This window comes from Theropithecus gelada, chromosome 9 (genome assembly GCF_003255815.1).
Source record: "Theropithecus gelada isolate Dixy chromosome 9, Tgel_1.0, whole genome shotgun sequence".
Lineage (NCBI taxonomy): Eukaryota > Metazoa > Chordata > Mammalia > Primates > Cercopithecidae > Theropithecus > Theropithecus gelada.
The window spans coordinates 118,876,421-118,898,044 of NC_037677.1; the positions used below are offsets into that span (position 1 = coordinate 118,876,421).

General features: G+C 41.2%; 1 protein-coding gene and 1 pseudogene across 2 annotated transcripts in view; one reads left to right on the plus strand and one right to left on the minus strand.

Moving 5' to 3' along the window:
- Positions 1-21,624, plus strand: part of BTBD16 (BTB domain containing 16) — a 68,198-nt gene that overhangs the window by 31,225 nt on the left and 15,349 nt on the right. For both annotated transcript variants that reach the window (XM_025397195.1, XM_025397196.1), the window contains exon 10: positions 6,105-6,224. In XM_025397195.1, coding sequence (XP_025252980.1) covers positions 6,105-6,224 — 120 coding nt within the window. The remainder of the gene's footprint in view (positions 1-6,104; positions 6,225-21,624) is intronic.
- Positions 14,263-14,490, minus strand: LOC112632320 (annotated as a pseudogene).

A 21,624-nucleotide genomic window follows, 5' to 3' on the forward strand; every position in this document is an offset into this window, starting at 1 on the left:
GCGCAATTGTTGAAGAAAAGATAAACATGGCATCCCTTAGACTTTTCATAACATTGTCCCTCCCTTGGAAAGGCTGAGCTGTCACACCCTGGCAGCATTAACCAAGAAAGGAGAAAAAAGTGTCTGACCACAACCAGAAGGTTAGTGGTGGGATAAGCCTGACAAACGTATGCGGGGCAGGAAAAGAGGTCAAGAGCATTACGTGTCAAGTGTCTAGACTCACCAGCTTGGCAGACATGACTGATGTGGAAAATGGGTCCTGCTCCTCCGGCCCCTCCCCAGGAGCTGTCTGCACAGACAGTCCAGGGCTATCACTGAAGGGGAGAAGAGCCCTGTGTGGCTTCGGGCTTGTCATCAGCCACGTGCCCAGGCTGAACACTCCCCAGCCTCTGCTCACATCTTCTGAGGTTGATCTCCAGTGGCTGCCTGCGTTAAAGCTTGACAGAGGTGGGAGACAGGGTTCAGGAAGAGGGGGCTTGTTAGAAGTTTCACCAGCTAGGGCTTCTCATATTAGGGTGCTTGTGAGTTTCAGACTGCTGGCTGGTGGATTTGGCACCGTGGCCCACAGCTGTTTCAGAAGGCACCTTTCTCGAGAAAACATTCTGGTGTGTGCTGGGTGCTACGTGCATTGTCCCTTTCTATCCCCACCATCCCATGTGGTAGGCATAGTTATCATCCCTGAAATAAGAGGGCTAATGATGGGCAGGACAGGACCTCCACTGGCTCCAAAGTCCACGTCTTGCCCTGTGTGCTGCACCCCTCATCATTGGTCATGGAGGCCAAAGCTACCAGCAACTAAAAAGACATAGCGAGAACCGAGTGGTCCCAAGGAGCCACGTGGTCCCAGAATGAGATGTGTGGAAATGCAGACTCCAAGGTCAGGGGTGGAGTGGCCCTTGGCCTGACTTATCTGGTCCTCCAGCTGTGGGTCCAGTCCCCTCTTTGTGATCACAGGTGTTTGGAACAACATCCATTTCTTATCAGATGCTGCAGCTTCTGGGCCATTCAGCTGTCTCCATCTGAAGTCCCTCAAGCTCAACTTCTTTCAGGTTTTGCTTTCCATTTTGTAAACCACCTGGGGTAAAATATGCAACAGTTTTCCTGACCTCCTGAGCCTCTGGTTTTAATTTATTTCCCTGGCATTTGGTTTTCAGTTAATTTTTTAGAGGTCACTACTGGGTTACCCTGTTTCTATTAACTCTAAGAAACTTTCCTTCCAACTTCTGTTTTTCTGGAAGCCAAGCTCCTCACGGACTTAGGAGGATGGAGATCTCAGAGCACTGTCCAGCTCCCATCTCAACAAAAGACTACCTTGCAACCAGGGGCACTGCATCCCTGTGTTTCCAGTTCTCCCTGACTTCCTGCCTATAACCCGAGAAGTCTCGAGGTCTCAGGAGTTCCCTAATAAGAGCTACGCATGTCCTCCTTGTTGCATCTGTCCCACGGCTTGCCCTCTAGCATGGGACAAGTTTCCCAAGGGTGTCTGGGACACCCTGGGCACCCATCTCAAATATGATAGTTCTTGAATCCAATGCTTCTTTAGTTAATACTAACAATACCCACCAATTATTAAGCACTAGTTGTATGCAAAATACTCTAAGTGGACTATCCAGACTGATTCCTACAGCAGCCTAATGAGGTGGATACTGTTATTGGCGTTTCCTGCCTGTGGAATAGAGATGATAGGAAATGACGGAATCAGCTGAAGGTCTCCTCATGCAACATGAGAGTTGGGATTTGAACCCACGTCTGAGTGGCCTAAAGCCTGTGGTCATTACCAGCCCACTGATGTGCTCTGCATGAGGCCTTCTTTTTCCTTATTGATGGTCAAGAACAATAAGAATATTGATGTTATTTTTACTGTTAAAGTATAAAGGTAGAATGATAATACAAAACACAGTTGTACTCATCTCCCCAAATGAACGAATATTAATATTTTGTCTGAAATTGAAAAATGAAACATTTCCAATGAAGCAGAAGTCACCTATGTTCCCCTCCCAGTCCCATTCCTTTCCTCACTTTCTGCCTCCTTCCCTCCTAAAGACAAACCACTGTTAGGAACTCGTGCAGATTTAATCTATGTGATTTTACTCTTACCCCATAAATAATATTGCTTTAAAAGATTTAAACTTGAAATACATGTTCTCATCGTGATTGTAACGTTCTGCAACTTATTCGCGGACATTGTGTGCTGTGTTCTCTCCATGTTGATATTTACATATCTAATTAGCATTTAAAATTTTAATTGTACAGGGTTCTATTGAATGAATGCACAATGATCTCTTTTCACTCCCTTCCTAATGGCCTTTTGTTTTGTTTTGTTTGTTTGCTGTGACAAGCGATGTAGCAGTGGGCATCCTTGTTCATATCTTACTCACATGGTCATGATTTTCTGTATGGTCTACATGCAAAAGAGGGCTTTTATTGTTGATATATAATTTTCTCAGTAAAAAATAGAGGACAGTGTCTTATGAAAAGCATTTTTTCCCCTAAAGAACAAATACCATTTACATTCCAATGGCTGCATTAAACACACATGGTACAGCCCGTAGAGGGAGGTTCAAGTCCCTGTGGGTTCTGTCTTGATTGAGGCCATCGGAGCTCTTAGGTAAATGAAAAGGTGTATGAATGTCTCTGGTGTGGTTATCTGTTGCACAAACAAGTACTTTCAGGTCTGATATTGACCTAAAGACAGAGGAATTGACTTTAATAATTATCCTTCATAAATAATAGAACCAGGATTCTGATTCGGGGAGCTCCCAAGGACTTCCCAGTGTTGCTGCTAGCCCCTCTTTAGTAAGACCTCAAAGGACCTTCTGGGCTTGAGGACCTCAGGTGTGGAGTCTACCCTGGAAGTCATACCACTTTGCCAGCCCAGCTGACAAAGTTCTTCACAGGGACATCATACCAAGTGGCTCTGAAGAGAGTCTCCCTTTCTGGCCTCACGATGATTTGCCCAGATGGTGACAAACTTGGTCCTGTCTGGCCAGAGTGAAAGTCCATGCATTTGTAGGTGGCCTGAAAACCAAAGGAGAGGAAAGAGACAGTTTTACTGTGTTCAGAAATAGCATGAGAGGTGGGTGACATTTTCATTGTCCTTCAGAGTCACGATTTGTCTTTTGTGCCACCCACCATAACCACATACAGTGGTTGGGTGTGGAAGTGGTGATGTATTTTAAGGCCAGGGTGCTATGTCCATGGTCAGAGACTGAAAATGTCAACGGGTTTAAGAAATGTTGAAATGGCTCCATAGATAACCATCAGAGGCTGCTAGAGAAGGGGGCTGGGAAACAGCCGTACTTACAGAGCTGTCATTACCGGGTAGCAGCTATTCTTTGGCAATGCTTGTTTATGGAAGAGAGGCCTCATGCTGCAGCAGGTACTGCACGGGCTCTGCAGCTAGGACCTGACTCTGCCACGTATCCATAAGAGCTTCCATCCGCTGAGCATGCCATGATGCGCCAGGCACTGTACTTATGTATGTGTGTGCAGTCAGTAGAATGATGGCCCTACAGATGTCCACATCCCACTCGCTGGAACCTGTGAATATGTTAGGTTGCATGGCAAAGGAAACTAAGGCTGCAGATGGAACTAAGGTCACTAATCAGCTAATTCTTTTCTTTCTTTCCAACTTTTATTCTAGGTTCAGGGGTACATGTGCAGGTTGTTACATGAGTAAATTGCGTATCACAGGGATTTGGTGTACAGATAATTTTGTCACCCAGGTGATCAGTATAATATCCTTGATATAGTTTGGATGTGTGTCCCCACCAAATCTCATGTTGAATTGTAATCCCCAGTGTTGGAGATGGGGCCTAGTGAGAGGTGATTGGATCCTGGGGGTGGATTTCTCACTAACGGCTTAGCACCATCCTCTTGGTGCTGTTCTCCTGATAGTGAGTGAGTTCTCTTGAGATCTGGTCATTTAAAAGTATGTGGCACCTCCTGCTCTTGCTCTGGCTGTGTGAAATCCTCCTCCTCCTTTATCTTCTGCCAAGAATGTAAGTTTCCTGAGGCCTCTCCAGAAGCCAAGCAGATGCCAGCATCATGCTTCCTGTACAGCCCGTGGAACTGTGAGACAAGTAAACCTCTTTTCTTTACAATTACCCAGTCCCAGATATTTCTCTGTAGCAATTCAAGAACAAAACTATACAACCCTATACATAGTTTTTCAATCCTCACCCTCTTCCTACCCCCCACCGTCAAGTAGGCCCTGTGTCTATTGTTCCCTTAATGGTGTCCATGTACACTCAATGTTTAAGCTCCCACTGATAAGTGAGAACATGCAGCATTTAATTTTCTATTCCTGTGTCAATTTGCTTAGGATAATGGCCTCCAGCTCTACCCGTGTTGCTGCAAAGGACATGCCTTTGTTCTTTTTTATGGCTGTATAGTATTTTATGGTGTATATGTACCAGTTTCTTTATCCAGTCCACCATTGATGGGCACGTAGGTTGATTCCATGTCTTTGCTATTGTCAATAGTGTCAGCTGGCTTTACAATGAGGAGCTTATTCTGGATGACCTGGGTGGGCCCATGGTGATCACAAGGACCATGTAAATGTGAAGAGGGAAGCCAAAGAGTCAGAACCATAGAGAGATTTGAAGATGCTGAACTGCTGACTTGAAGACTGAGAAAGGGGCCGTAAGCAAAGGAACATGGGTGGCTTCTAGGTGCTGGAAAAGGCAAGGAAACAATTCTCCCTTGAGCCTCTAGAAGAAACACAGCCCTGCTGACAACTTGATCTTACCTTGTCTGGTACTTCTGACCTCCAGAATGATGAGAAAATAAATTCGTTTTGTTTTGAACCACTTGGTTTGTTACAATTTGTCATAGGAGTGATAGGAAACTCGTACACTCACCTCATCCGCTCCGCACCACTCTCCTCTGAGAAGCTGCTGTGATCACACTTTCACCGATGAGGACATTGCAGCTGCAGGGCAATTAAGCAACTCACAGGAGGTTCCACAGCCAGTTTGGTGAGAAACTGAGATCCTAACCTGCCCTGTACCCAGGTCTGAGCCCAGAATTGTGTGACCTTGGATAAGTTATTCAGGTTTCAGCCCTCAATCATGGCCAGAACTCAGGTGAAGTGAGTGAGGCACCTTGGTGCAAAATTTAAGGGAGCACCAAAAAAACTTAGTCATGAAGATGCAGCATATTTTACTGTAATATATTAGAATTAAAAGTGACAGACTGGATTAAGAAAATGTGGCACATATACACCATGGAATACTATGCAGCCATAAAAAAGGATGAGTTCGTGTCCTTTGTAGGGACATGGATGCAGCTAGAAACTATCATTCTCAGCAAACAATCCAAGAACAGAAAACCAAATACCACATGTTCTCACTCATAGGTGGGAATTGAACAATGAGATCACTTGGACACAGGAAGGGGAACATCACACACCGGGTCCTATTGTGGGGAGGGGGGAGGGGGAGGGATGGCATTAGGAGATATACCTAATGTAAATGACGAGTTAATGGGTGCAGCACACCAACATGGCACATGTATACATGTGTAACAAACCTGCACATTGTGCGCATGTACCCTAGAACTTAAAGTATAATAAAAAAAAAAAAAGAAAAATAAAAATAGTGGTAAAGGCCACTATTTACAAAAATAAATGAAAATAAATTATAAAAAAAAATTGATGCAAAAAATGCCATGATGAACAAAATACTGAAATTTTAAATAAACATAGGGTTAATCTCAATTTCTACATCTATAAAAATAAGGACTATATCCTAACTTTGCAGGATGGTTGTGTGGGATTAAATGAAAGAATCTACAGAGAACATCTTGGGAACACCTGGCACATAGTAAGAGCTCATTAAATAATGATCATGATATTGCAGGGGCACAGAGCGTGGGTGAAAACACAGGCCCCCGTGTCAGGCTGCTGAGAGTCAAATCGTAGCTCCGCCATTTCCCAGTTGAGTGGCCTTGAGTAAGCTGTTTACCTGCTTGGTGTCTGAGGCTACCTTCTGACTCAAAGGTGGTGTCACCTCATTCCCAAACTCATTCTAACCAGTTTCTTACAAGCAGCATGATTTTGTGCTATTTCTAAAATTTCTTCTCCATCTTTTTATTTTGGCCAGGTTGTTTACCTTTAGTGAATTCCGTCTTCTGAAAACAATGCTTTTGTGGGTCTTCTTGCAACTAAACTACAAGATTCAGGCAATTCCAACTCATGAAACCGTGATGACATTTTTTAAGAGGTAATATAACTTAGTGTTGATTGATGAAATACACAAACACTGAAATGTACAAACACTGCTCATAATATCACGGGGGAAAACCATCAGTGATAAAATTTTTTATAGCATCATTCAGAGGGCAGTTTTTTTTTTTTTTTTTTAAATAGGGTCTAAGATTATAGGATGCTTTCAAACCACCAAATTACCTGGAAAAGTAAACAACATGTAGGTGTTGTACTGTGAGATAATCAGATGCTTCTGGGAACTTGTTGTGTCCAGTAATAGGCATGATGCAAAAGGTACTCCTCGGTTCAGGAAAATGACCACACTAACCTGACCTTTAAAACTTCGTTTGAAAAAAAATCAGCTTTCTTAGGTTGAATAAAACTCATTTTTTTTTTTTCTGTGGAAGTAACTGGTGGCATTACCTTGTTAGGTTTACGTTTCTGGTCCCCACATCCTCAGGAATGAGGGCTTCCAAGCGTGACGAGGTGAGTTTAAGGAAGTAAAGATGCTTCATTTCTTTTGCATGTGTGAGTTTAGCAGATAAACACGCATTCACATATTGACCTGTTTAAGCCGAGTTTCATTTGCATTGTTTTGAAGCATTTAATTCATTTCTGGAACATCTGTGCATTGCGTTAACTAAAGAGCCCATTTTTTTCTCTGTCTTGTTATTTGAGGAAAGCAGTATTCAGTGTCGGAATTACATGTACTTTGTTTAGTTTCCATATAATTTGCTTTGAAGCCAAATGTTTTACCCGCCCTCCCCCACTCTTTTAATAGCCTATGAGACACTTTTTCCAATGAGTCATGCACCACCAGGAGGAACTGCTGTTTGGCTCCAGGTCAGCTCTCCTACTGGAAACGTCTTAGCACTGGGAGATAGGAAAAGAGCTAGAATGTGGTGATTCATTAGAGCTGTGTTTTTAATGTGGGAGAAGCAAGTGAGGAGAAGGGAATCAAGGTGTGGGCCCCCTGCCAAAGTTGCTATTTCCGAGGCCTTCGCTTGCACTCCTGAGCCAGAGACGCCACAGCTCTTCCCCGGAGTGGCAGGCACACGGGTGTTTCTGACCACCACGGCTTTTCCATTTTCCTTTCGAATCGACGTTGATTTGTACCAGAGCTCACATCACCATGCATTTCCCCAAGCCCCCTGATCCTGTACACTTTTCTTTGTTGGAAACCATTTGCTTCTTTCCAAATCATGTCATTGCCCCGACCTAAGCACTGATGACAAATCTTTCAACAGGGGCCGAGTCCTCTCAATGTAGAGTGGCGGGGGGCGGGGGGGGGGGGTGGCTCCAGACAGCCAGAGCCTGCTGTGTCCCTTCCCCAACCTCCCTCCTTCCCTGCTCGGCCCTCCCCTCTCTCCAGTAAGCTTTGCGTCAGACTGGGAGAAAAGATGGGAAAGCGTGGGGCTTGGATGCTGTCCCCTGCACACTGTCCAGGCCCACTCTGTCAGCACGGAGGACCCTGTGGCCCACTTTTAGCACTGCAGATGGTTCTCCTCCTGCCCGGCTCATCTCCTGCCCCAGAGTGGTAGCACCTTGCAGTTGTGTCCTTGTCATCAGCCTCCATCTCCCAAATGTATCTCCTGAGCCCTGGGCTCCTTCACCTGGGAGTCTGCTCTGACTGCTCCTGCTTCCCCCAGTCCCTGCCTGCTCTGCCTCGTCTCTGTCTATCCGTGATGGGGGCCTCCCACCAGAGGTGCTCTTCCCAGCCCCTGATGAACCCCTCAGTTCATGTATATGTCCTGCCCCTCCCAGGGACACCATAAGCAGCTTCAACAAAGGGCTTATGATCCTTTCTCTTGCCCCAACTTGCCTGGCACCTTGCTGGACCATGAGTCCCCATCAGACATTTTTTCTTTTTTTTTTTCTTTTTTTTTTTTGAGACAGGGTCTTGCTCTGTCATCCAGGTTGGAGTGCGGTGACGTGATCATAGCTCACTGCAGCCTCAATCTCCTAGGTTCAAGCCATCCTCTCGCCTCAGCCTCCTGAGTAGCTGGGACTACAAGAGCATGTCACCATAATTGACTAATTTTTAAAATTATTATTTGTAGAAACAGGGTCACTCTGTTGTATAGGCTGGTCTCAAAGTCCTGGTCTCAAGTGGTCCTCCTACCTTGGCCTCCCAAAGCACTGGGATTACAGGCATGAGCCACTGTGCTGGGTACATTTGTTTTTTTTTTTTTCTTTTTGGAGGCAGGGTCTTACCCTGTCACCCAGGCTGGAGTACAATGGCATAATCTCAGCTCGCTGCAACCTCTGCCTCCTGGGTTCAAGCAAGTCTAGTGCCTCAGCCTCCCAAGTAGCTGGGACTACAGGCATGTGCCACCACACCCAGCTAATTTTTGTATTTTTAGTAGGGGCGGAGTTTCACCGTGTTGGCCAGGCTGGTCTTGAACTCCTGGCCTCAAGTGATCCTCCCACCTCAGCCTCCCAAAGCATTGGGACTGCAGGCGTGAGCCACCGTGCTGGGTCCATTTTTTTGTAGCTCCGTTCTTCTCAGAGAAGTGGGTCTTAAATGCTGATGGAAAATTCGGAGAACGCCACATGTGTGGCAACTTGATACCATAGAGAGAGGAGACACATTTCCGTTTCTATTGATGGGTGGTGCCCGTTGACTGCACTAGCCCAAGAAGGATTCTCAGCTTTTCTCTAGGCTCTGAGAAGAAGAATATCGCAGTAGATTAGCGGTGTCTATCCTGGATGCAGGAGCCAGGCTTGGTGGCGCCCTGGATCCGTGTTTGCCATCCCCTGCCGACGATCCCCAGGGCTGACCAGCGACAGTGCGGGGGGCCTTGTAGCTGCTGGCCTAGCGGGGCTGGTGACTGGAGGGCTCGGGCTGCCCTGAGGCACCTCTGCTCCCTGCGGAGGTGGAGGGAGACGGCAGGGAGTCACGGATAGCCTGGGCCAGCATTGCGTCACCAGGGGAGTTGAGCTACAAACTTCGAAGGGGCAAAGGGAGCAGCTAATCAAGGAAGCTCCAGTGGTTGCTGACAGGGATGTGCCAGGAGCATTTCAAAGTGAGACAGAGGAGCAGAGCCCAGGGGAGACAGTAAACAGGCAAAGGAGCAGACCCTGGGGAAGACAGTAAACAGACTCGGAAATGAGAAGAGAGAGAGCTATTTGGCCCAATTTTAAAAATTGCAAATATTGATAAAATCATTTAAATGACAGAGCAGTCTACTTCCTGGGGAGGAGGACATGTGGAGGCCGTGACATTATGGGAACTCACAACATGGATCTGCACTTCCCTAACATGTCAGTAGTGGGACAAGCTGAACAAATATTAGCTCACCCGGCCCTTGACCCTACCAGGAAAGAAGCTGAGCGGCAACTGCGGGCATGGCCTTGGCTGGCCCAGAATCCGGAAAGGAGGGTCGAGAGCCATTAACTGAGTAAAATGAGTCAGACGCCCTTTCCTCGTCTGTCTCAGCAGTGTCCGGAAGACAGGCTAGGAGGGAACGTAGTTGAATAATTGACTTCTCCAGCAACAACTATACCCAAAATTAAAGACATACGTCCAAGCCATTTCTACTCTCCCATTTTCTTTTGTTCATTAATTTTCTTTCATTCTTTCATTCATTCAACAAATATTTTTTGAACATGTGCTATGTGCCTCAGACATGGACATAATATTGAAGGGGCCGTTTCTTTGCCTAGCCAGATGTTTAGAAACGACTTCGTTTATTTTTGTTGCTATCCAAGAATATCAATGTAAGAAGGAAATATAAACACACACGCACGGTCATGTGTGTGTCTTGCAAACACATGCAAATGCACACCTATATGCACATAAATGCATCACAATTACGCACACCTAAAGCATACACACACACACACACACACACACACACACATATCCCTCTACATTCTGCAGCCTGTTTTCCTGGCAGTAGCTAGTTTAGAAAAACAAATAGGCTGTCCAGAATGAAATTTAACATCTCCTTGTAGGAAAAATAAAAAATATAAGCAAAACTGTTGCCTTCATCCATGAAGGAAAAGTCATCATTTCATTCCACTTGGTAGTCTGAGAAGTTCAGGAAAGCTGTAAAAACTTGTAATCGGAGAAAGGGCAGAAGCAGGCACATTTTCAACTTTTTAAAAGAACATTTTAAAATCAAGGCATAAAATGCAGAAAAGTGCGTGAACCTTAAATGAAGAGCTCAGTGAATTTCCACAAAATGAACACACCTGGGTAACCAGCACCCAGACCAGAATGGGGGATATGGCCAGTCTTTAAAGCCCTTATCTCAGTCCCTACCTCTTCCACCAAAAGTAAACAGTATCCTGACCTCTTTTACTGCTGATACATTTTCCCTTTTCTTGAACTTTGTATAAATAGAATTCTGCAGCATACACTTTTAAATGTCGGTCTTCTTTCACGCAATAGCGTATCTGTAAAATTCATCCACGTGGCTGCATGTCACAATAACTTGTTTATCCTCATAGGAAATTTCATTATATGATTATACCACAATTTATTCAGATGTTCGTGGACATGTTCAGCCACTAGGAATAGTATTGCTATATACAACCACGTACATGTCTTGTGGTACACATAATTATGTGCTTCTATTGGGTAAAAACCTAGGAATAGAATTACTATGTCATAGGGTATGAATAGATTCAACTTTAGTAAATGCTGCCAAACAGTTTGCAAAGTGGCTGTGCTAATTTATTCCCTAATCAGCAGCGCATGAGAATTCTGGTTTTTCCATATCCTTGCCAACACTAGGTATCTTCGGTCTTTCACTTTTCTTTTTCTTTTCTTTTTTTCTTTCTTTCTTTCTTTTTTTTTTTTTGAGACAGTCTCGCTCTGTCTCCCAGGCTGGAGTGCAGTGGCATAGTCTCAGCTCACTGCAACCTCCACCTCCCAGGTTCAAGCAATTCTCCTGCCTCAGCCTCCCGAGTAGCTGGGACTATAGGCATGCGCCACCACACCCAGCTAATTTTGTATTTTTAGTAGAGATGGGGTTTCACTATGTTGGCCAGGCTGGTCTCGAACTCCCAACCTTAGGTGATCCACCCGCCTCAGCCTCCCAAAGTGCTGGGATTACAGGCGTGAGCCACCACTTCCGGCTGGTCTTTCACTTTTCTAGTGGAACTAATTGGCCTATTCCCTTTTAATTTACGTTCCCCTGCTAATGAGGCTGAGCATTTCTTTATATATTTGTTAGCCATTGGGTATCTTCTTTAGTGAGGTGCCTGTCCAAGTCCTTACTCCATCTTTTCTATTAGGTGGTCATGTTCTTTTCTATGTTCTGCTACATGGTGGTCCATGTCCTTGTTGGATATATGAATTCCAAATTCCTTCTCTCTGTGGCTGGCTTTCTCACTTTCATAGTGGCCTTTTGTTGCTGTTGAGACAGAGTCTCACTCTGTTGCCCAGGCTGGAGTGCAGTGATGTGATCTTGGCTCACTGTAAACTCTGCCTCTCGGTTTCAAATGATTCTCCTGCCTCAGCCTCCTGAGTAACTGGGATTACAGGCATGTGGTACCACACCTGGCTAATCTTTTATATTTTTAGTAGAGATGGGATTTCACCATGTTGGCCAGGCTGGTCTCAAACTCCTGATCTCAGGTGATCTGCCTGACTTGGCCTCCCAAAGTGCTGGGATTACAGGCATGAGGCACTGTGCCTGGCCTCATAATGCTCTTTTGATGAACAAAATTTTACATTTTAAGGCAGTCCAATCTATCAAGCCTTTCTTTTATAGTTGGTGCTATTTCTGTTTTTTTTTTTTTTTTTTTTTTTTTTTTTGTTTTTTTCTTCTTGAGATGGAGTCTCACTCTGTCACCCAAGCTGGAGTGTAATGGTGCGATCTCAGTTGACTGCCACCTCTGCCTCCTGGGTTCAAATGATTCTGCTCCCTCAGCCTCCTGAGTAGCTGGGATTACAGGCACATGCCACCACACCTGGCTAATTTTTGTATTTTTAGTAGAGATGGGGTTTCACCATGTTGGTCAGGCTGGTCTCGAACTCCTGACCTTGTGATCTGCCCGCCTCAGCCTCCCAAAGTACTGGGATTACAGGCTGGAGCCACCATGCCTGGCCTATAGTTAGTGCTATTTAAGAATCTTTGCCTATTCCAGTGCCATGTGGATATTCTCCTTTTTTCTTCTAGAAGCTCCATTGTTTTACCTTGCAGTTAGATCTAGAGTCCATCCAGAAGTATTTTTTTAAGTATAGTGGGAGGGACGGGCCATGGTCATGGTCCTTCATTTTATAAGGATGCACAATTGATCCAGCACCATTTACTGGAAAGGCCATGCTTTGCTCACTGCTCTGCAGTGTCACCTTTGTCACAACATATTCTACATGCTATAAGTGTTAGTGTCATACAACTATATGTATGACATATACATCATTTTTAGTATCTCTATTCTGTGCCATTAGTCCTGTCTATCCTTGAACCAATACTACACTTTCTTAATTACTGTTTCATTATAAATCTTGAGATGGAATAAGACATCCACCAATTTTGTTCTTCTCCAAGATTACCTTGGTCATTCTTGGTCCTTCGGATTTTCACATATTTACATTAGAATCAGATTGTCAAATTCCACCAAAAGAGACAAGAGAAAAAAATGCTGAGATTTTGACTGGGAAGATGTTGAATATGTAGATCAATTTGGGGAAAATTGACCTCTTTAGAATACTGGGATTTGTAATCCATGACAATGGTATAAATCTCCATTTGTTTGTTGTTTAAAATTTCTTGACCAGGCTCAGTGGCTCACACCAGTAATTCCAGCATTTTGGGGAGGCCTGAGGCCGGGAGTTAGAGACCAGCCTGGGCAACGCAGTGGGACCTCTTTACAAAACAAAATTTAAAAATTAGTGGGGCATGGTGGCACACTCCTGTAGTCCCAAATACTTGAGAGGCTGAGGCAGGAGGATCACTTGAGCCTGGGAGGTTGAGCCTGCAGTGAGCTGTGATTGTGCCAATGCACTCCAGCCTAGATGGCGAAGTGAGACACTGTCACAAAAAAATTAAAAATAAAAATAAAATTTCTCTCAATAAAATTTAGTAGTTTATTGTATAGAGGTCTTGCTCATTTTCTGTTGTATTTATTCCTAAGTGTATAATGTTTGCTGACTCTATTGTAAATGGTATCATTTAAACATTTTTATATTCTAATTGTTCGGTGCTGATATATAGACGTACAATAGTTTTGTATATTGACTTTGTGTTCATATATTGATAGATTTTCTTGTTAATTTTAATAATAGCCTGTACATTTTCTTATATGTTTTCTACATATAATTATGTGATTTTTAAAGAATAATACTAGATTTATCTCTTTCTTTCCAAATCTGTGTCTTTCTTTTTTTTTTTTTTTTTTTTTTTGAGATGGAGTCTGGCTCTGTCGCCCAGGCTGGAGTGCAGTGGTGCGATCTCAGCTCACTGCAAGCTCCGCCTCCCGGGTTCCCGCCATTCTCCTGCCTCAGCCTCCCGAGTAGCTGGGACTACAGGCGCCCGCCACCTCGCCCGGCTAGTTTTTTTGTTTTTTGTATTTTTTTAGTAGAGACGGGGTTTCACCGTGTTAGCCAGGATGGTCTCGATCTCCTGACCTCGTGATCCGCCCGTCTCGGCCTCCCAAAGTGCTGGGATTACAGGCTTGAGCCACCGCGCCCGGCCTTAAATCTGTGTCTTTCAATTATTTTTCTTCCCTTATTGCACTAGGTAGAATCTCCAGTATCATGTTGAGTAGACGTGGTGATAATATCTTTTTTTTCTCCCCAGTCTCAAGGAAAAAGCTTTCAGTAATTCCCAATCTATGTATGCTGTTTGCTGTGGGTTTGGTGTAGTACTGTTTATCGGATTTTGAAAATCCCCTTCTATTTCTAGAGTTTTTAAATCATGAGTGAATCTTACCAACTTTACTAAATGGTTTTCAGATTCCCTCAAAATGATATATAGTTTTCTCCTTTTTGCTGTGAATGTGGTAAAATATATTGATTTTTCAAAGCAATAAACTTCGAGGTGTGATTTAATTACAGCAAAATGAGTACATTTTAAACGTACAGTTTGATGACTTTGATAAATAGATATGCCTGTATAACCAGCACTGCAATCAAGATAGAGAACTGTTCATTTATTTTTTAATGGTAAACCAACTGTGTATTCCTGGAATGAAACCAACTAGGTCAAGCAATGGTATCCTCTTTTGTGTCACTGAATTCTATTTGCTGACTGTTTAGAATTTTCACCTATATATTCTGATAAGAACAGATACTACACTTGATCTTAGCCAAAAGGCCGAGAAGCGATCACCTATATATTCATGAGAGACATTAGCTTGAAATTTTCCTTTCTTGGTTTATCCTTGCCAGCTTTTAATTAATATTGAGGTCATGCTAGTTTCATCAAATAAGTTTCAAAGCAGTCCCTCTTCTTCTGGTTTCTGGAGGAGTTTGGGAGAGACTGCTGTTTTGTCTCCCTAAATATTTGGAAGAATTTATCACTGAAGCCATTTGGGTTTGAGATTTTGGAAGACTTTTAGTTACAGACAGAATTTTCTTTATATATGTAATATTATTCAGATTTTATGGGAATTTTTGTGTCAATTTTAGTTATGGTCTGTTTTTCAAGGAATGTGTACTTTTCATCTAAACTGTTTTAAATTTATTGACACCAGTAATTAACAAACTTTATCTTTTTAGAGCTTTTTTGAGGAATAATTGGAATTCAATAAACTACACATAGCTAAGGCTTCAATTTGATGAGTTCTGATGTACATAAGTACCCAAAAAATGATCATTACCATAAAAATAATGAAAATATCCATCTCACATAAAGGTTTCCTTATGACACTTAATGATCCACTCGTAGGCCGGGCGCGGTGGCTCACCCCTGTAATCCCAGCACTTTGGGAGGCCGAGGTAGGTGGATCCCCTGAGGTTGGGAGTTCCAGACCAGCCTGCCCAACATGGTGAAACCCTGTCTCTGCTAAAAATACAAAAATTAGCCAGGCATGGTGGCGCACATCTGTCATCCCAGCTACTTGGGAGGCTGAGGCATGAGAATCACTTTGAACCTGGGAGGCGGAGGTTGCAATGAGCCGATCACACCATTGCACTCTAGCCTGGGTGACTGAGTGAGACTCCAACACAAAAACAAAACAAAACAAAACAATCCACTAGTCCTCTTTGCTCCAGCCCCACCACCACCCTTGGTGGGCAAACACAGATCTGCTTCTATCACTCTTGATTTGTTTGCATTTTCTAGAATGTTATACAGTCATGTGTCACTGAACAACTAGGATGTGTTCTGAGACATGCATTGTTAGGCTATTTCATCCTTGTGCAAACATCATAGGGTGTGCTTACACAAACCTAGATGGCATAGCCTACTACACACCTGGGCTATATGGTATAGCATATCACTCCTGGACTACAAACCTGTACAGCATGTTCCTGTACTGAATATCATAGGCAGTTGTAACACAATGGTAAGTATTCGTGTATCTAAACATAGAAAAGATACAGTAAAAATATGATGTAAAAGATTTTAAAAAGGTACACCTGTACAGGGCACTTACCATGCATGGAACTTGCAGGACTGGAAGTTGCTCTGGTGAGTCAGTGAGTGAGTGGTGCATGAATGTGAAGGCCTAGGGCATGACTGGGCAGTACTGTAGACTTTTTCTTTTTTGGAAATGGAGTTTCACTCTTGTTGCCCAGATTGGAGTGCAATGGCACAATCTCGGCTCACCGCAACCTCCGCCTCCCGGGTTCAAGTGATTCTCCTGCCTCAGCCTCCCGAGTTGCTGGGATTACAGGCATGCGCTAGCATGCCCGGCTAATTTTTTGTATTTTCAGTAGAGACAGGGTTTCTCCATGTTGGTCAGGCTGGTCTCGAACTCCCAACCTCAGGTGATCCACCCGCCTTGGCCTCCCAGCGTGCTGGGATTGAAGGCGTGAGCCACTGCGCCTGGACTACTGTAGGCTTTATAAACACTGTGCACTTAGGCTACACTGAAATGTTATTTCTTCAATAACGAATAAACTTTAGCTTACTACAAGTGTTTATAAATTTTTTAATTTTTAAAACTTGACTCTTTCATAATAACACTTAGCTTGAAACACAAACACGTTACACAATTGTACAAAAATATTTTCTTTATAACCTGTTCTATAAACTCTTATCCTGTTTTTTAAAATTTTATGTTTATTTTTTACTTTTTAAAACTTTTTGTTAAAAACTAAGCCACAAACACATGCATTAGTCTAGGCCCACACGGGGTCAGGACCATCAATGTCACTGTCTTCCACCTCCATATCTTGTCCCACTGGAAGGCCTTCAGGGACAATGACACCCATGAAGCCGTCATTGCCTATGATAACAACGGCTTCTTCTGGAATACCTCCTGAAGGTCCTGCTTGAGGCTGTGAACTTTTTTTTTTTTTTTAATAAGTAGAAGGAAAACACTATACAATAAAGATTACAAGTATCTAATAGTAAGTACATAAGCCAATAACAGTCATTTATTATTCATTATTAAGTATTATGTACTGAATGTAATTGCATGTACTATACTATTATCCAACAGGCAGCACAATACGGTGTTTTTTACACCAGCCTTACCACAAACACATGTGTTGTGCTATGGAATCACTAGACAATAGAACTTTTTCAGTCCTGTCTTTCAGCTCCATTATAATCCTTTGGGACCACCATCTTATATGTGGTCTGTTGTTGACTGAAACGTTGTTAAGTGGTGTCTGACTGTATATCTAGAATGTTATGTAAATAAATCATGGAGTCTGTACTCCTTTTTTTCTGGATTCTTTTACTCATCATAATTATTCAGTGATTCATCCATGCTGTTGCATGTATCAGTAGGTCTTTTTGTTTATTGCTGAGCGATATTCCATTCATGGATTACCAATATTCGTTTTTCTGTTCATCTTTTCATAGACATTTGGGTTGTTTTCAGTAACTTCATAAATAAAGTTACTATAAATATTCCTGTACAAGTCTGTATGGGAGAATATGCTTCCTTTTCTTTTTAGTAAATAAATACCTACGAATAGAATGGCTAGGTAAAATGGTAGGTGTATGTTTAACTTTTTAAGAATCTGCCAAACTGTTTTCCAATGTGGTTGCATTATTTTTTGTTTTTGTTTTTGTTTTTTGTTTTTGAGACAGAGTCTCACTCTGTTGCCCAGGCTGGAGTGCAGTGGCATGATCTTGGCTCACTGCAACCTCTGCCTCCCAGATTCAAGTGATTCTCCTGCCTCAGCCTTCCGAGTAGCTGGGATTACAGGCACCTGCCAACACGCCCGGCTAATTTTTGTATATTTAGTAGAGACGGGGTTTTGCCATGTTGGCTAGGCTGGTCTCAGGCAATCCACCTGCCTTGGCCTCCCAAAGGGGGGTGTTTCATTTGCTCCACATCCTTGCTAACATTTGGTCAGCCTTTTTAATTTTTGCCAATTTAATGCATTTGTAGTGGTATCTCATTGTGATTTTAATTTACATTTCCCCAATGACTAATGATGGTGAGCATCGTTTCATATGATTATATGTCCTTCATTTATCTTCTTAATGAAAAATCTGTTCAAACCTTTGGCCCATATTTTTAAAACCGGGTTGTTTATTATTGAATTGTGATTATTATTGAATTGTGAATATTATTGAATATATTCTTTATATATTCTGGATACAAGTCCTTTGTCAGATATATATTTCATAGATATTTTCTCCAAATCTATTACTTATATTTTCACTTTCAAAATAGTGTAGTTTGAATATCAGAAGTTTTTTATTTTGATGTTTAATGTGTTGAATCTTTTTTTTCTTTTCAGTTCATTCCTTTTGTGTCCTACTTAATAATCTTGCCAAAGCAAGATGACTATGATTTTTCCTCTATGTTTTCTTCTGGGAGATTTATTGTTTTAGCTCTCACATTTATATTTATGATTAATTTTGAGTTAAGTTATATATATATGTGTGAGGTAAGGGTTAATGTTCATGTTTTGCATATAGATATCCAATTATTCAGAATGATGTGTTGAAAAATTATCCTATTTCCCTTGAATTGCTTTTGGCACCTTCGTCAAACATCAACCATATGTGTGTGTTTATTTTGGGACTCAATATTCTGTTCCTTTAAACCATATTCCTATTTTATACTAATATATTATCTTGATTAGATAATTCATTTTTACTAAGTCTTGACATAAGGTAATGTAAGTTCTCTAGCTTTGTTCATTTTTTTCAAAGTTATTTTGACTACTCTAGCTTCTTTGAACTTTCATATTAATTTTAAAATCAGCTTGACAGTTTTTGCAGAAAAATCTCATGGAATTTTGATAAGGATTGTCTTCAATGTACAGGCCAATTTGGGAAGAATTTACATCTTAATAAGATTGAGCCTTCTGATCCATGAATGTGGCATATCTTTCCGTTCATTTAGGTCCTTTTAAATTTCTTTCATAAATGTTTCATGTAGTTTTGCACATTGTTTAGAAAATTTATCTCTAAGGCTTTCATATTAACACTATTGTAAAAGGTATTATTTTAACTTTGATTTCTGATTGTTCTTTGCTAATATGCAGAAATATAAAATTAATTTTTTTACATTGACTTTGTATTATGCAACCTTAGTAGAACTCAACTGTAGTTCTAGAAACTTTTTAAATAGATTCCTTAGGAATCTACATAGGCAATCATATCACCTGTAAACAAAGATAATTTTATTTCTTCCTTTTTATCTGTATGCCTGTTTTTGTTCTTGCCTTATTACACTGAATAGAATATTCAGTACATTGTTGAACAGAAGTGGTGAGAGTGGACCTTCTTGCCTTATTCTAGATTACAGGAGGAAAGAATTTAATCTTTCATTATTAAATAAAATTTTAACTATAGGTTATAGGTTTTTTATAATTACCCTTTATCATGTTGAGGAGGTTCCTTTTATTTCTAGTTTGATGATTAGTTTTATCAGAAATAGATGTTTTATTTTGTCAAATGTTTAGTTTGCCCTTCTTTTCCTAGTTTCCTAGGTGGCAACTTAAGTCATTGGTTTAAGACCTTTTTTCCTAAGTGTTTAGTGCTGTAAATTTCCCTCTAATTATTGTTTTAGCTGCATCTCAGAAATTTTGATATGTTGTGTTTAAAGTTCAGTTCAAAATACTTTCTAATTTCCCCTTTGAGTTCTTCTTTGATCTATGGATTATTTATAACTGTGTTCTTTGTTTTGCAAATATTTGAGGATTTTTAAAGATATCTTCCTGTTACTAATTTCTAACTTAATTCCATTGTTATCAGAGAAAATACTTTGTATGATTTTAGTTCTTTTAAATTATTGAGACCTGTTTTATGGCTCACAATATGATCTCTCTTGGTAAAAAAATTTAAAAATTCTTTATGATTGTATTTTATGTATATTTTTAAAATTTTCAACTTTTATTTCAGATTTAGGGGGTACATGTACAAGTCTGTTATATGGATATATTACATGATGCTCAGGTGTGGTACAATTAACCCTGTCACCCAAGTACTGAGCATAGTACTCAATAGGTAGTTTTCTAGCCCTTGTCTCCTTCGCTCCCCACTCTAGTAGTCCCTAGTTTCTATTATTCCCGTATTTATGTTCATGTGTACCCAATGTTTAGCTTCCACTTATAAGTGAGAACATATGGTATTTGGTTTTCTGTTTCTGCATTAATTCACTTAGGATAATGGTCTCCATCTGCATTCATGTTGCTGCAAATAACATAATATATATATATTTTTAATGGCTGTGTGGGATTCCATGGTGTATATGCACTACATTTTCTTTGTCCAATCCACCATTGATGGACACCTAGGTTGATTCCATGTCTTTGCTATTGTGAATAGTGCTGTGATGAACATACTCGTGCATGTGTCTTCTTGGTAGAATGATTTATTTTCCTTTGGGTATATACCCAGTGATGGGCTTGTTGGGTCAAATGGCATAGTGCAATTTTCAGTTCTTTGAGAAATCTCCAAACTGCTTTCCACAGTGGCTGAACTAATTTACATTCCCACCAAAAGTATATAAGTGTTCCCTTTTCTCCACAGCCTTGGGAACATTTGTTATTTTTTGACTTTTTAATAGCAGCCATTCTAGCTAATATAAGATGGTATCTCATTGTGGTTTTGATTTGCCTTTTTCTGATGATCAGAGATGTTAAACATTTTAGCGTATGTTTCTTGGCCACTTGTATGTCTTCTTTTGAAAAGTATTTGCTCGTGTCCTTTTTCTACTTTTTAATGGGGTTGTTTTTTGCTTGTTGATTTAAGTTCCTTATAGATTTGGGGTATTGCACCTTTGTTGGATGCATAGTTTTTATGTTTACTCTGTTGATGATTTCTTTTGCTGGGCAGAAGCTCTTAGGTTTATTTAGGTCCCACTTGTCAATTTTTGTTTTTATTGCAATTGCTTTTGAGGACAATCACAAATTCTCTGAAAAGACTGATATCCAGAAAGATATTTCCTAGGTTTCTTCTAGGATTTTTATAGTTTTAGGCCTTACATTTAAGTCTTTAATCCACTTGGTAAATGTTTATTATGTTTTTAGTATCTGTAGAATTTGTTGTGATAGCCCTCTTTTCATATCAGATATTGATAATTTATATATTTCTCTTCTTTCTTTCCTTGATCAGCATTGATAGAGGTTTATTTTATTCATTTTTTTAAAAAACACCTTTTGACTTGACATACCTGTTGATATTTTTCAATTGTATATTTTCTATTTCATTAATTTTTCTCTTCATCCTTTCCTTCTACTTTCTTCAAGAATTATTTGATATTCTTTTTCTAACCTCTTGAGATAGGTATTTAGATATCTGATTTCCAGGATCTCTTCTTTTCTGATTTAGAGCTATACATTTCCTTTAACTGCATCCCAGGAGTTTTGATATAATCTGCATGTGTATAGTGTATTGGGTCAGGAGTGGGGGCGGCTTTATCAGACATTCTAGTAGGGGACAGGTGGGTGGAGAAAGTGAGGAGGACTTGGGAACAGTTGCCACTCTCTCCATGAGGGGCAAAGGGTCTGAGCTCTGGTGATATCAAGAAGATGGAGTGGAAAGAGTGTCTGTAAGAACAAATATGGTAGCAAGAGAATTAATTCATTCATCTGGTTCACCTGGCTAGAAAAGGAGATGAAAGACGATGGGAGAAGCAGCCCATTGCAGTTTGGAATCCATGGTGATTTATACAAAAATATGGCATCTGTGGAAGATGATCTTATTTTGGATTAATTATGGTGAATTTAAAGAGATCAGCTCTTTATCAGGAGCTCAGGGGTATGGTGTATTTCAAAAGCCATCTTGCTAGAGTGATCTGCTGTGCCTCCACACTTGGCTCAGTTATCCCCAAGGAAACCCTCCAGGAGCACCCTCTCTCCCCACAGTCTGATTCAGATGTTC